Source organism: Oryctolagus cuniculus, chromosome 15, assembly GCF_051225735.1.
Source record: "Oryctolagus cuniculus isolate XC-2025 breed Fujian yellow rabbit chromosome 15, ASM5122573v1, whole genome shotgun sequence".
Classification (NCBI taxonomy): Eukaryota; Metazoa; Chordata; class Mammalia; order Lagomorpha; family Leporidae; genus Oryctolagus; species Oryctolagus cuniculus.
Window position 1 is genome coordinate 16,544,814 of NC_142881.1, and position 13,241 is coordinate 16,558,054.

Genomic DNA, 13,241 nt, shown 5'->3' on the forward strand with positions numbered 1-13,241 from the left:
GGACTCTGAAGACGTTTCACTTGGAATCCTCCGGCAAAGGGAAGAGTTATGGCCATTAAAAGAGCTCACATAACAAGTTACCTGCAACTCAGAAACCGATGCAGATAACCTAAAACTTTTTTTTGTCAAACTCTGATGGCCCAAGTTTTACCCAAAGCTGTTTGTTCATGAAGCCCAGGTCTTCTGACCTTGGACTGCTCAGGATCACAGGGAGCAGGCTCATCAGAAGCCTCAGACACTTTGAGGCAGTAGGTGGGTGCTGAGACCCTGGGAGCTGCATTTTAAACATGTGTTCCCAGTGATTCTGATACTTCAGATGAGAGGTCAGCAAATTACGACCTGAGTTCCAAATCCAGCCCCCAGCTTGTATTTGCAAATAAAACTTTTACTGGAACAAAGCCATATCATATTTGTTTACAAATTGCCCATGGCTGCCTTCAAGCTACAAGGGGTGGAGTGGAACAGTTGACATACAGACCAGCTGAAGTCCACAAAGCTATCTGGTCATGTATTAGAAAAGCTTGCCAACCTTGGCTGTCAATCCATAGGACATTAGGGCTAGGTGGGGCCTTTGTGATCTTTAGGCCATCCCTTTGTCATAGGCCTGGAAAAGTCAAGTTCTAGTTCATAGAGACTTTTAGGGACAGAACTTGAATTGGAGCATTGGTAGCCCTGTTTGACCACCCAGGAATAACACTGTTAACCTCTTAGTCCTTTCTCTAGGTCACTGTACTGTAACTGAACATATGAGTATAAAAACACATTTCTAGAATTAGCATTTACAGTTTTGTATATTTTTCCCTCTTTTCGTGTGATGGGAAATACAACGCATCTCACATGCTTGAAAGGCATGTTCCTAGCATACAGTTTTGTAGAGGTGATGACAAATGAAGTTGCATTTTCTCCAGTAAGAAGTCACAAGGGAACCTTTAGTTTCTTTTTTTTTTTTTTTTTTTTTTGACAGGCAGAGTGGACAGTGAGAGAGAGAGACAGAGAGAAAGGTCTTCCTTTTGCCGTTGGTTCACCCTCCAATGGCCGCCGCGGCTGGCGCACTGCAGCCAGCGCACCGCGCTGATCCGATGGCAGGAGCCAGGTACTTCTCCTGGTCTCCCATGGGGTGCAGGACGCAAGCACTTGGGCCATCCTCCACTGCACTCCCTGGCCACAGCAGAGAGCTGGCCTGGAAGAGGGGCAACCGGGACAGAATCCGGCGCCCCGACTGGGACTAGAACCCGGTGTGCCGGTGCCGCAAGGCGGAGGATTAGCCTACTGAGCCGCGGCACCGGCCAACCTTTAGTTTTATTCCCTCCCTTGTATTTATCCAGTAAGACAGACCAGTTGTACTTCTATTAATGGTAACTAGCCTTACTTGCCTTCTGCAGTTACCTGGCGTGACTTGGAGTCTATTTAATAATGATAGCCTCACATCTTCCACCCAGGCACTCAGGAGAGCTCAAATAGCCTACCCATTTAAAATCAGAAGATGTTTTGCATCAGAGTGGTCTTATTTATTACAAGCCTTTGTAAGGGTGCTTCCTAAGTTATATTTTATTGAAGTGCACGTTCATAGATGTGCATGTATCATGAGCATACGGTGGGAAGGACTTCTACCAGTGGACACATCTATAGGACACTAGCACTGAGTTTGAAGAGCAGACGTCTGTGACCCTGCCAAATCATTTCTCCCAAGACAACTACCTGATTTCTAATGTTAGTTTTGCCTTTTTTTTTTTTTGAGCTGTAGTAGATCTAATAGTATTTGTTCTTAAAAGGGATTGTATTATATATCTAGAATTTTCAGAATGAAATTAATTATTTACTTACGATTTGTTTTCACAAAGGAAAACACATACTATTAACACATGGTATCCTATGCCTGGTATTTCAAAATTTTGGGTTGAAAAGTTTCTAAAAATATCCTACTAGTCAAGTCCTGGAGCTGTTTTCAAGAGAGGCTTCAAGTTTGGTTCTGTTGTGCGTCTGGTGTTTGGTTTCCAAGGTGGAGTATAAGAAGAATCTGGAAAGTAGTAAAGGTCACAGTATCAACTACTGTGAAACTCCTCAATTCAGGAACGTGAGCAAGATCTCAAAATTCACCAGTGATGTGAGTTGGTGATGCCGAAGCATTTGGGCACTTCTGTGAGCTTAATATGCAGGTCTCCTTAAGAGACCGTCGATGTGGATGTGGCCTTGTGTCCAGGAGAAGCATGGCCTCTCGGGCTTGAGTACCTAGGAGTTCTGCTGAAGATTGCCTGCCGGGGTGGGTCTCCAGAGTGTTAAGCTGCTAAACTCTGTCACAGCCTCCCCTACCCCACCCGCACTGGACGTGGTGTCCTCAGGGCAGGCCCTGTCCTCCTTGTCCTCTTGCATCCCTTGTGTGCAGCACAGTGTCCGCTCCTGTCGAGGGAGGGAGCCTGGCTGAGCATGCGATATCCCCTCTGCCTGTGACTTGCGCTTCTGATCTCATTTAATCCCCACCGTCACCTGGGGAGCCACCGTTGTTTCCCTGTCTTACAGATGGGCAGAGAAATACCAGAGTGACATTTGCAAATCTGGAAATTCTCAGAGAGGTCTGAAAACATACTCATGAAAGTATCAACGACCTATGCTAGATTCTGTGATTTTACTTCTGCTTAGCTAGCTGCACATAATAGAACTTACAATTGCAAGGGACTTTGGAAGGCTCAGTGAGCCATTTATTTTGCATAGATCGAGTGATTAAGAGCACTGATTTTGGAGCCAACATTCCTGGTACTAGGTACTATGGACAAGTTGTTTAAACTCTGAGCCACTTTGCCCATTTTCTAGAGGTGATATTAATTCAATCAAATAGAGATGAACTTAATTCAGTCTTCATCACGGAGAGCTTGTGAACGTTAACTAATAGATGAATAGTAATAGTATCCTGTTCAAATACTCCTGTGCCTGGAAACTCAATGGACTCCCAGGGTTGATGATTTTATCATTATCAGCCAGGTATCAAATTTTCCTGTTTATGACTTCTTGTCATTGTTTTGGTCTTGTCTTTATTGAATAAGTGGTGTTTGGGGCGTAGCATCATTTCACACAGTGCCATGGTGACCGATTTTACACCACAGAAATTGGCAAAGCTCAGGTTTTACTCTTCATGCCCAGTCTCCCTTGGTATGAGGGGAGTGGTTCCAGGATGCCCTGAGGGTACCAAAAATCTGCAAATTATCCCAATTCCTTCTAGAAAATGGCCTAGTCCTTGCATAGAACCTAAGCACGTCCTCAGAAGACTTGAAGTCATCTCTCCATTGCTTGTAATACCTAGTGCGGTGTAAATGCTATGTAAATGATGGTTAGTTATGCTGCATTGTTTAGGGAATGACAAAACAACAATCTACACATTCGCTACAGATACAGAACTTTTTATTTGATATATTCGATTCATGCTTGGTTGAATCCACAGATGTGGAGCCTGAAGATCCAGAGAGCCCAGAGTTTTTAGAAATGGAGACCATAGCAGGCAGTGATTCGTAGCATTGCATGGATGGAGTTTGGCAACAGGGCCTGAACAATCAGTGTGTGTCCACTGGAGCACTCAGTGTGAGTTTTCACACTGGAAAAATCTGGCAAATGTAAAGCTCAACATGTCAAGACAAACAAACAAAGATGAAGTCTGTTTTGTGCTGTCTGTGCTCATCAGACCCCACGCGGGTTTTCTTTGCATGCTGTCTGCCTATCTTACTCCAACTTCTTGTGCTCACTTAAAATTTAAGGGTGAAGGTATCTTTAAAAAAAATAAGCTTGCCTTGTTTTTTATTCAGTGATACACCGGCTACTTAGATTGTATTTAATCACTTATGTGTTGGAATGAATGCATTAAGATGAGGAGTTTACTTTCAACTAGTTGGGAAGAGAATGGCTTGATGTTGAAAGTTTTGTGTTTCCACGTAGAATAAATACAAAGAAAACTACCAGAACCACATGAGAGGCCACTATGAAGGCGTTGGCATGGACAGACGCATGCTCCATGCTGTGAAAGTCGGCAGTCTGGCCAGCAATGTGAGTCCTTCTGCTCAAGTGTCTGTGGGGCAGGAGGGGCGGGCAGGAGAAATTCAGCCAATTCTCACCTCGCCTTTAAGAACATCTGTATGCTAGTGAGTAAGTATTGACCCATGGGAGTTTCTAAGTGTAAACTGATACAACCAAGGCGAGGTAAGAGCACTGAAAATGTTCAAAGGCTTCAATTTATTTATCTTTGTTTGCTCTGGTTTGAAGAGTACTTAGATCTATTACAATTGATCTAGTGTGATACAAAGCTTCCCACTTCTGAGAGGTAAACAGAAATAGATGAGAGTGATTCTTACTTGAAATTCCCCAGGTTACCAATGCTGTTGGGATTTATTTGGAATTGCCTGGCTGATTGGCTAGTTTCTTTGTTCATTCATTTATTCCATCTTTGTGTTCATTAAAGACCTACTGTACCTAGGTACTGATCAAGGTCATGGAATCACGAAATAGATCAGGTCTCTATTTTCCCCATAGTGTGCAATCTGTTTGCCTCAGTTTGGCTTTGTCAATCCAGTTTGTAGGTTTGCAAGCACTAGGCTGTGTCTCGGAGGTAGACACTTAAAGGAAACTGATTTCATTATGAAAACTTACAAATGTCAGATATCCTTGCTCAAGAAGGACTTTCAGACCTTGAGAAAAGAATTTCAATACTCTGAAGACTCTTGAGTTTTCTTTATTTTCTTGGGCTTAGCCAAGAAGTTGTTTCATTGTATACCCATGTGCCAAGGTTCTTCTTTTTTTTTTTTAACAAAGACGACAAGGAATTCCATAATTAATAAGAAAAATAAGATAAATGTGCTACAGATGGAAGTTAACTAATTTTGAGTTAATTAAGGAGAATTCAAATTAATTGAAGGCAAAAGTATGAGCATAATTTTTCTTGGAGGTGATAAAATGAAATTCATTTGCTTCTGATTATTTTAAAAATATTTCTTGTGACATTCAAAGTCAAAAGAAAGTGGAGACTGATTTTTTTGTTTTGTCTTGTGTGTTTCAGATCGCCTACAAAGCTGACTATAAACATGATATTGTCGACTACAACTACCCGGCCACTCTCACTCCATCCTACCAGACAACCATGAAACTGGTTCCCCTAAAGGACGTAAGTCCTCTTCGGCAGCCCTATCCACTTTCTTCCCGCCACTTCCTTCCAGGAGAGCGATTCTTAGGCAGCAAGGTGGAAGGAAACAGGATGCAAGTTTGTAGGAAGTTGAAGGGGTTGAGAAAAGGAAATTCTTTTCTACTTATGCCTGGTTGGAAACAGGTTTTTCAACGTAAAGTGGGGACAGCTCTGTTTTTCTCTCGATAATAACCCGAGGTTCCATTTTTCTTCTTAAAATTTGGTGGATTTGTTTGCTGGACACATTCATAATAATTGTTCCTTTGTGATGATGATCCCTTAAAAAATCTTTGGAAAATAGTATGTTAAGGACTAAAAGAAGTAAAATAAAATGGACTTCAGCAGAGAGAAAGAGGTAATGTTGACTTATTTTCTCAGGAAAATATATAGAAAAACATATGTATTCCTTCATTATTATGACAGTGGTTTTATTGATTTATAGTTTGACTTGTCCCCAAAGTATGTTCAATTTATTAAATTGATTGTTTTCTGACTATACAAATTTGATTATAGTATATTATAGGAAATTTAGAAAATATAGAAGAGTACAGAAAAAAGATAAGTCATCAGCTGTCTTAAGTATTTATTATAGTATACTATACTCTTTTTTTATAGTATAGTATAATATAGTATAGAAGTAAGCTGGTATCATAGTTCTTTGTCAGTGAAGTTCATCTTCTGTCAATCAACAGTTTAACAAATAATTCAGCATTTACTTATTGAATGCCCAGTGCTACTTCTCTTCAACTCCTTTGGGATCTGCACAACTCCAGTAATTGACCTGGGCTTTGTTGGTTGTAGATAAGCCTTCCCATGACTCCTTTTTGCTTAGAGTGGAAGCAGTAAGATTCAACTGGTGTCTCTAGTGTCAACTGTAGTGTCAAATACATCGAAGCACAATCATTGGCAAACGATAGTCTGGTGGCTGAAAGGAGCTTTTCAAAGGCGAAATCATGCAGGAGCCGAGAAGTAGAGGAATAAAAAGGGCCTATATTTGCTTCCCCTTTTCCCAGAAAGTTTGGCTGATTTGACTCATTCATTTCACCTTAATGAAGCCCAAAATTAAACTTGAGCACAGTCAAAGCTACTTCCCTTCTTTTTTGGCTGCATACATTACCTGGGAAAGTTGCCGGTCAAGAGCACCTCATTAAGATTTGAGTGCTTTTGCAGTAGAATCTAAAAACCATGCCTACTAAATAGCACCATTTAAATGGGGTAGCTTCCTACAGCATACTCCCATTATAGTATGACTGTGCTCCATTTGTTTATGTAACACTCTGGATCAAACAATGTACCTGAAATATAGCCAGCCCCTCTGGGTAAAGCTGATACAGGAATAATGCTAGACAGGATTGGAAATATTAATAGAGTTTAGAGACAAGTTCTAAACTGGCAGCCCATAAACCACATCCCAGGTTGCAGAAGTGTTTTCTTGGCCACCCAGTGTTTTTTAAAAAGTAAACTAACATACAGAAGTTGTGAATTCACATAAAATCTAGTATTTCCATCTTTCTTGGAATCCCAGGGACACAAGGCCCTAGTTCCTTCATGGCAGCAATTGGCAGGGACTGAGTGGTGGCTTCTCCTTGCTGACTTAGGCTCCTGTACGTTCCTTCCCGACTCTGGTGTGGTTGATTTGAGGTTCTCACCTCTCATGGAGGGATTCTAGCGTTCTGAAAGTCTGGGGAATTCATTTCCAAGAGCAATTGTGATTTCTCTGTCCAGTAGCCTTAAAGGTGATAAAATAACTATGGAACTAAGTAAACAAGCATGGACCCTTAATCAGAGAGCAATCCCTTTCGGTGGTATTACCAGCAGTAATAGAATTAAAATGAGACTCTGTCTTCAGCAAAGAAACTCTTCAGAATGTAGATTGAAGGGAAGGCCAAGCGTTTGTGATGTTGCAAAGATGTGATTAATCATGGAAGTCTGTTAATTATGTCCTGCAGAGAAAAGTAATTGTGTTCTGCAACATACTTACTGCAGCACTATTGGAAGGAATATGCCACTTTAAAAATAGAGGTTTTGTCACATTTTATCATGCATAATTCTGAATTCTAATAGACTCCATTATGCGATGGTAATTTTCCCCTCTGAATTAATGCATTAGGAAACCACTATACTGTAATCTCATTAATAGTTGACATTGAAATGACTTTATATTTCCTAGTTTTCCCTACATACATGTCCAAAACTCAGGACGTGCAAAAAACTTTTCTCCTTACATCATTAACTGAAAACCTCAAAGCGATGCCTGTCCTTTACCTTCAAATCTAACCAATCAGTGGTTCAATGTCAGTGGCCCTCTGTTTTTCCCAGATCCTTTTCTAGAAGTTAATATGTAAGTCGTTTGTTTGTGCCCGGGGTACATTTACCTGTGTAAAAAATGCTAGCTGTAGCTATGGGGAACACCTTGTCCATCTGTAAGATGTCATGTCATATCCTAAGCTTGCTATCTTTGGCAAATCTGCTGTATAGTATCTAGGTTGACTTCTGGGATTCATATCCCAACTCTGATACTTACTTAGTAAGTGACCTTGAGGAGCATATTTTGGGCTCCCTGCCTCAGTTTGCACATTGTGTGGATGACAGTAATGCCTACCCAAAGGTGGTAGTTGGAGTAGTGCCAGACACATGGTGAGTGCCATGGATTAGTCAGAATTATCATTAGCTGATCAACACAGGCAAGATATCAGGACAGCTGATATCAGGACAAGACCCAAGGAAGACTTGGAGTATATAACTGACAGCGAGTGAGCCCAAAGTGGCCTTTAGTCTATTTCATCTGAATTTTAAACATTTTAAATATTTGCCAGCATTTAAAATGGCAAGATTGTTTGTAATAATAATGATTATTATTATTTCTGATTTCTTTGAAATCATAGGAAAATCTGGCCACTCTGTGTTCCTAGAGCTGGGTAGCAGCTGCTGCTCTTGGCAATGATCCCTACCACTTCTTACTACTTTCCCAGAAATGAGACCGAGCCCTGAGCCTTGACACAGCCAGTGGTCTGGCTCCCATGGGCATTTGTGACCTCTGGGCTGCAATGACTCCCTGATCTGGGCTGTCCTGTTGGGGAGGCAGCAACAGGAAGCAGTAGCAGGCAAAGAGAGGGGCACCTATGCCAGGTTTAATGAAGACAGACCGGAAGTCATAGGATTATACAGTGGTGACTGAGACATGGGCCCTTGTGAAGGGCAGAGCCAGCCAAAGGGACATAGTCGGAGGCCACGGGTGGGGGTACAGGCAGAATAGGCAGTAGATGAGGGGTCACAGCAAAACGTGTGGAGTTCTTAGGCAGAACCCAGGTGTAAAGAAGCTGCCACATTGTACAGGATCTTCAATGGGGTCCTAGGCTTCAGGCAGTAAACAAAATTGAAATCTATGAGTGTTGTGTTAAAGGGTGATATGGTTGCCGTAAGCCAGGATGGTGCCCAGATGGCAACTGCTTTTAACCTGGTGTCTATAGGCGGAGAGGCCTGGGTGTCCAGAGGCACTGGGTCAGTTAGGGAGCCAGGCCACATCTGAGAGGCCTACATGGACATAGAAATGTTTGTTTGCTTCCTATGCATGGAGTAGACAGCTGTGACTATTAAATGAATGAATGGACAATCAAGCGGATGAATGAATGGAAGAGATCAGGCAGCCATAAGGGAGGAAGGGCAGGATTAGGGATCAGTATATGTCTGCTTTTGCCAGGATCTCAGGCTAACCTTGAGGTCATTTGTCATTTATAACATCACCCTCTTTTCATTCACTGTAGCCTCCCTTCTGCAGGGACAGGCTTCTGGGGCTCTCAGTCAGCTCAGCGTGGCACCCCATGCCTTGTTAGCTACTCTCAAGCCTTAAGCATAGTCCTTTAGTCCCTGTGCAAGTTGCCATACTCTTTGCAGTAGATCTAGGTCACATGTGTTTGGAGGAAAATAAGATGATGGGATGAATATATTCTCATGTGCCAAAAACTAATAATCCTTAACCCTTGAAGGACAAAAAATCCACTAGCCCCAAATATCTTGAGATGGCAAAACAGTCGATGTATCAAGCTGCAATGGAGATCCTATCTCCTCCCCACCGAACCCACATTTTCTATAAAAGTGCCAAGCATAGGGCTGTTTTCCTGGGGGTACTGCAAGGTAGAAGTGAGGACCAGGTCAGGGCTGGAGTACGGGGCACAGAGATGTTAATACCATCTCTAAAAGGGGCCACAGGTGCTCCGTTGCTGTCCACTTCAAGATGCATGGATGGCCTTGCGTGGACTTTTTCTTCTTTTTAACGTCATTTTGTGTGTGTGTGTGAAATGTGTATAAAAGTACACTAAATGCAGATTTACAGCTCGAATTATTATAAAGTGACCTTGATCACACATTTTCACGGGAATGAGCCTTGGAATAGAATTCGTAAGACATGGGGTGTGTGTGTGTGTGTGCCAAAATGCCATACTGGTTTCCAGAGTGGTTGCACCGCTCTGCCCTTCTGCCAGCAGTTTTGTGAGGGTTTCCGTAGCTCCATACCCTTGCCAACACTTAGTGTTGTCAGAAATTTTCATTTTTGCTCTTCAGGTGGGTGTGGGAAGGTATCTTGCTGTGATTCTACTGGGCATTTTTCTGATTCATAATGTGGTTGAACACCTTTTCTCACCTTTATCGGGCGGTTAGTTGATCTGTTTCAGAGTTGCCTATTGAAGTCACTCATTCCTCAATGCACTGCTTTTCCATGAGCTTGGTATGCCTTTTGGTATTCAACTGTGACTTTTGTTTCTTTTTCTAGTAATTTGAGAATCACCACTCTGGTGGACTTAGGGGAAGGGAGCTAAGTAAGTCTCAGGGGAAGGAGCGAGTGATGTTTTCTTGTGCTTGTTTTTACCTAGGTTAACTACAGGCAAAGCATTGACAAGGTGAAGTACAGCTCGGTGACCAGCACTCCACAGATTGTTCAGGCCAGAATCAATGCCCAGCAGCTGAGTCATGTGAGTGACCCACCCTTGCCCAGCCGGTGTGGATGCTTGGTAGCCTCTGATCTCTGACCCCACGGATTTGATTTGCATTGTTGCCGATGCCTGTCTTGTTACAGCCATGAAATGACTCCCCCGCTTTAAAGTTTTTATTATGGAAAATTCAAATACATTCAAAGGCAGAGAGAAGAGCATCATTTATCCCCCTGGGCCTGTCACCCAGCTTCCACAGCTACCAGCTCATGGGTAGTCTTGCTTTTTGCTTCCTTGATGTGCCCATCTGCTTCCCCCTCCCATATTATCTTGAAGAAAGTTCCAGGTATTACATATTTTAGTCTAGAAACATCTCAGGGTGACTGACTGAAAGGTAAAAACAAGGAGGTAGACACCTGCAAGCAGTATCCTATGGCACACCAAAAAGCCAGCGGTCGTTCTTGGTGTCAAGGTTCAGGTTTGACTGAGGGGCGGGGCTGCTTCATGTTTGCCACTGTGCTCTCCCGTCAGGAATCACCTCTGGTCTGCTCCTTTCTCTGTGTGTGATTTAAGGGGCTTTTTTCCCGCACAGTGTAGGCAAGTATTTGACAGTTACTCTTTCCGGTTACTAACCGAAGCATAGTAAGATGTTCAGCACTGCAGCGAGTTCAGAACTAAGCTTTAGACGTTCAAGTGCCTGCTTGTCAGGTGAGACAGTGCAATGGTCACAGACTTTTTGGCAAACTCACAACACTGAGTAAAACACTTTAAGGTATTTTACTTTGCTGTGGCATCTTCAGTCGATTGATTTAAAACGTTCACAGTATTACAACGTCCTTCCAAAATTCCCTTGTAAAATTTGAGAAGTTCCTTCTCGGCTATGAGTCTAAGGAGAAATTGGGAAATACCGTACTCCCCTCCACAAAGTCACCCAGAGAATAACCGTGAGGGTTTATTCTAAATCCAACAGGTGAATTACCGCGCAGATTATGAGAAAAATAAGCTGAACTACACATTGCCACAGGATGTGCCTCAGTTGGTGAAGGCCAAAACCAATGCCGAGCTCTTCAGTGAGGTAAGCGAGCAATGTGGGGGTGGGTGGTGAGGGTTTGCTACAGACCTGTAAGCCAAGGTACCAGGGTGGCCCAACAAGCAGGGAAGGTCCCGTTCCTGAGATATTCACCAAAGGCATCTGTTATGTCATCACTTTGAATTTTTCTGGTTCCTGGCATGTTGTTTTCACTAGGGATAAATTGGGCCAAGAGATTTAATTCTCATGTTCAGCATGTGTGTGAACACACATACACTCCTCACCATCATCCTGGTGACTTCTAGCTGGTGACTTGCCGTGTGGAGGAAATTTAAATTTTAAAGAGACAAGATTATTTTATTTCTTTGAAAAGCAGAGTGACAGAGAGAGGGGAGAGAGATCTTCCGTTCACCAAATGGCCACAATGACAGGGGCTGGACCAGGCAAAAACCAGGAACCCAGAACTCTGTTCTGGTTTCCCACATGAGTGATGGGGCCCAACTACTTGGACCATCATCCACTGCCTTTCCAGGCACACTAGCAGGGAGCTGGATCAGAAGTGGAGTAGCTGGAACTCAAACAGTGCTCCAGTATGGGATACAGGCATTGCAAGAAGCGGTTTAACTCACTGCACCACCACATGGCCCCAAGATCAGTTTTAATCATTAGATTCTTCCTGGGGTCACTGGTGGGATGTAATGGGGAACCTCTTTCTAGATGGAATTCGAGGAGCAGCGAAGAAGAAAGAACTAACGGTTTTGAATGCCTCTTTTATACTGGATGGACACTGTGCATTTGAAATTATCATGCCCCCAGGAAGCATTGTAGGGATGCAGTTAGTAGCATGGGCTTTGGTATTAGGTAGACCTGGGTCTAGATGTGGGCACTGCCATTTTTTTTGCCTGTATGCTCCTGGATGACCTCTCAAATTTTTCTGAGCCTCACAGGCAAAATGCAATGATTTGCAGTTAATGAGTAGAAAGCACTTAGGAAAGGGTCAATAAGCAGTAGCTATGGCAATATCATCTGTGTTATAGTTGGCTAGTTTAGGATCTATTTTCTATGTTTTAATGTGCTATACTCAATCCATTCTCACAGCAATCCAAAGACAGATAATACATGATATTCCTTCTGCAAGTGGTAAAGTGAGACCCAAAGAGATAATTGCACAAAGTCACATGATCAGGAAACCACAGAGCCAGAGGAACAAAGCAGTCTTCTCTTCGTTCTGTTGCATTGGCACTGCCCTGTATGGTTCCTCTGGCAAGGGAATGCATGTCTGGTGTTAATAATTACTCTTTCCATTTTGATAACAACAGTCAAGATTCTGGCTTGCAAATAGATCAGAAATCAACTGTGCTTTTGAAAAAAAAAAAACTGTTCAACTTTTGGCAGAAATATGGAGAGCAACCCAACTCCTGTTCACCTGTGGTTTTGTTTGTCAGGTTAAGTACAAAGAAGGCTGGGAGAAGACAAAGGGAAAGGGATTCGAGATGAAGCTGGATGCCATGCCTCTGCTGGCCGCGAAAGCCTCCGGGGAGCTTGCTAGCAACGTAGGTTTCCTCTCATTAGCTCCGAAACACATAGAAAATGGCTCCAATGAAATGTCAGTGGGTCCTGCAGGTGGAAAATAATGACAGTTAACATTGTAAACATCACAACACTTTCATCTGCATCTGCATTCACGAATGACTGGGAGGTGTATTTTTGGCATTGTTGCCTTTGCACTTGTTCAAACCAGAGTCCCCTGGATGGCAAAGTTGCTCTGTCACTCACGGTAGACTTTCTTCTTTCTCTCAAGATTAAATACAAAGAAGAGTATGAAAAAACAAAAGGCAAAGCCATGGGGACCGCAGACTCCAGGCTTCTGCATTCCCTGCAGGTGGCCAAGATGAGCAGCGAGGTAAACCCCTCTTTATCCCAGCCCTCTTAGAGTTGTGTTGCTTTAATTTTTCCTGAGCCTACTTCACCTGGGACTGCTACCTTTGTATTGACTTCTGTCTGCAACTCATTTTCTTTCCTGGCTTGCATAAGAAGTTTGTTTATTTTGCCGATGAAGACTAATATTTTTAAGTAGATGAGGAGTGTGGCCCCAAGGTACAAGGTGTCTGGCCACAAGTATTCGCTC

At 42.8% G+C, this 13,241-nt stretch overlaps 1 protein-coding gene across 8 annotated transcripts in view; it reads left to right on the forward strand.

Moving 5' to 3' along the window:
* The window catches only part of NRAP (nebulin related anchoring protein), a 71,127-nt gene that overhangs the window by 17,402 nt on the left and 40,484 nt on the right, over positions 1 to 13,241 (forward strand). For 4 of the 8 annotated variants that reach the window (XM_008270528.5, XM_002718751.6, XM_017348568.4 and 1 more), the window contains exons 12-18: positions 2,000 to 2,104; positions 3,922 to 4,029; positions 5,036 to 5,140; positions 10,027 to 10,125; positions 11,054 to 11,158; positions 12,559 to 12,666; positions 12,915 to 13,016. In XM_008270528.5, coding sequence (XP_008268750.3) covers positions 2,000 to 2,104; positions 3,922 to 4,029; positions 5,036 to 5,140; positions 10,027 to 10,125; positions 11,054 to 11,158; positions 12,559 to 12,666; positions 12,915 to 13,016 — 732 coding nt within the window. The remainder of the gene's footprint in view (positions 1 to 1,999; positions 2,105 to 3,921; positions 4,030 to 5,035; positions 5,141 to 10,026; positions 10,126 to 11,053; positions 11,159 to 12,558; positions 12,667 to 12,914; positions 13,017 to 13,241) is intronic. The other 4 variants (XM_070057204.2, XM_002718752.6, XM_017348570.4 and 1 more) reach the window with 1 other exon arrangement.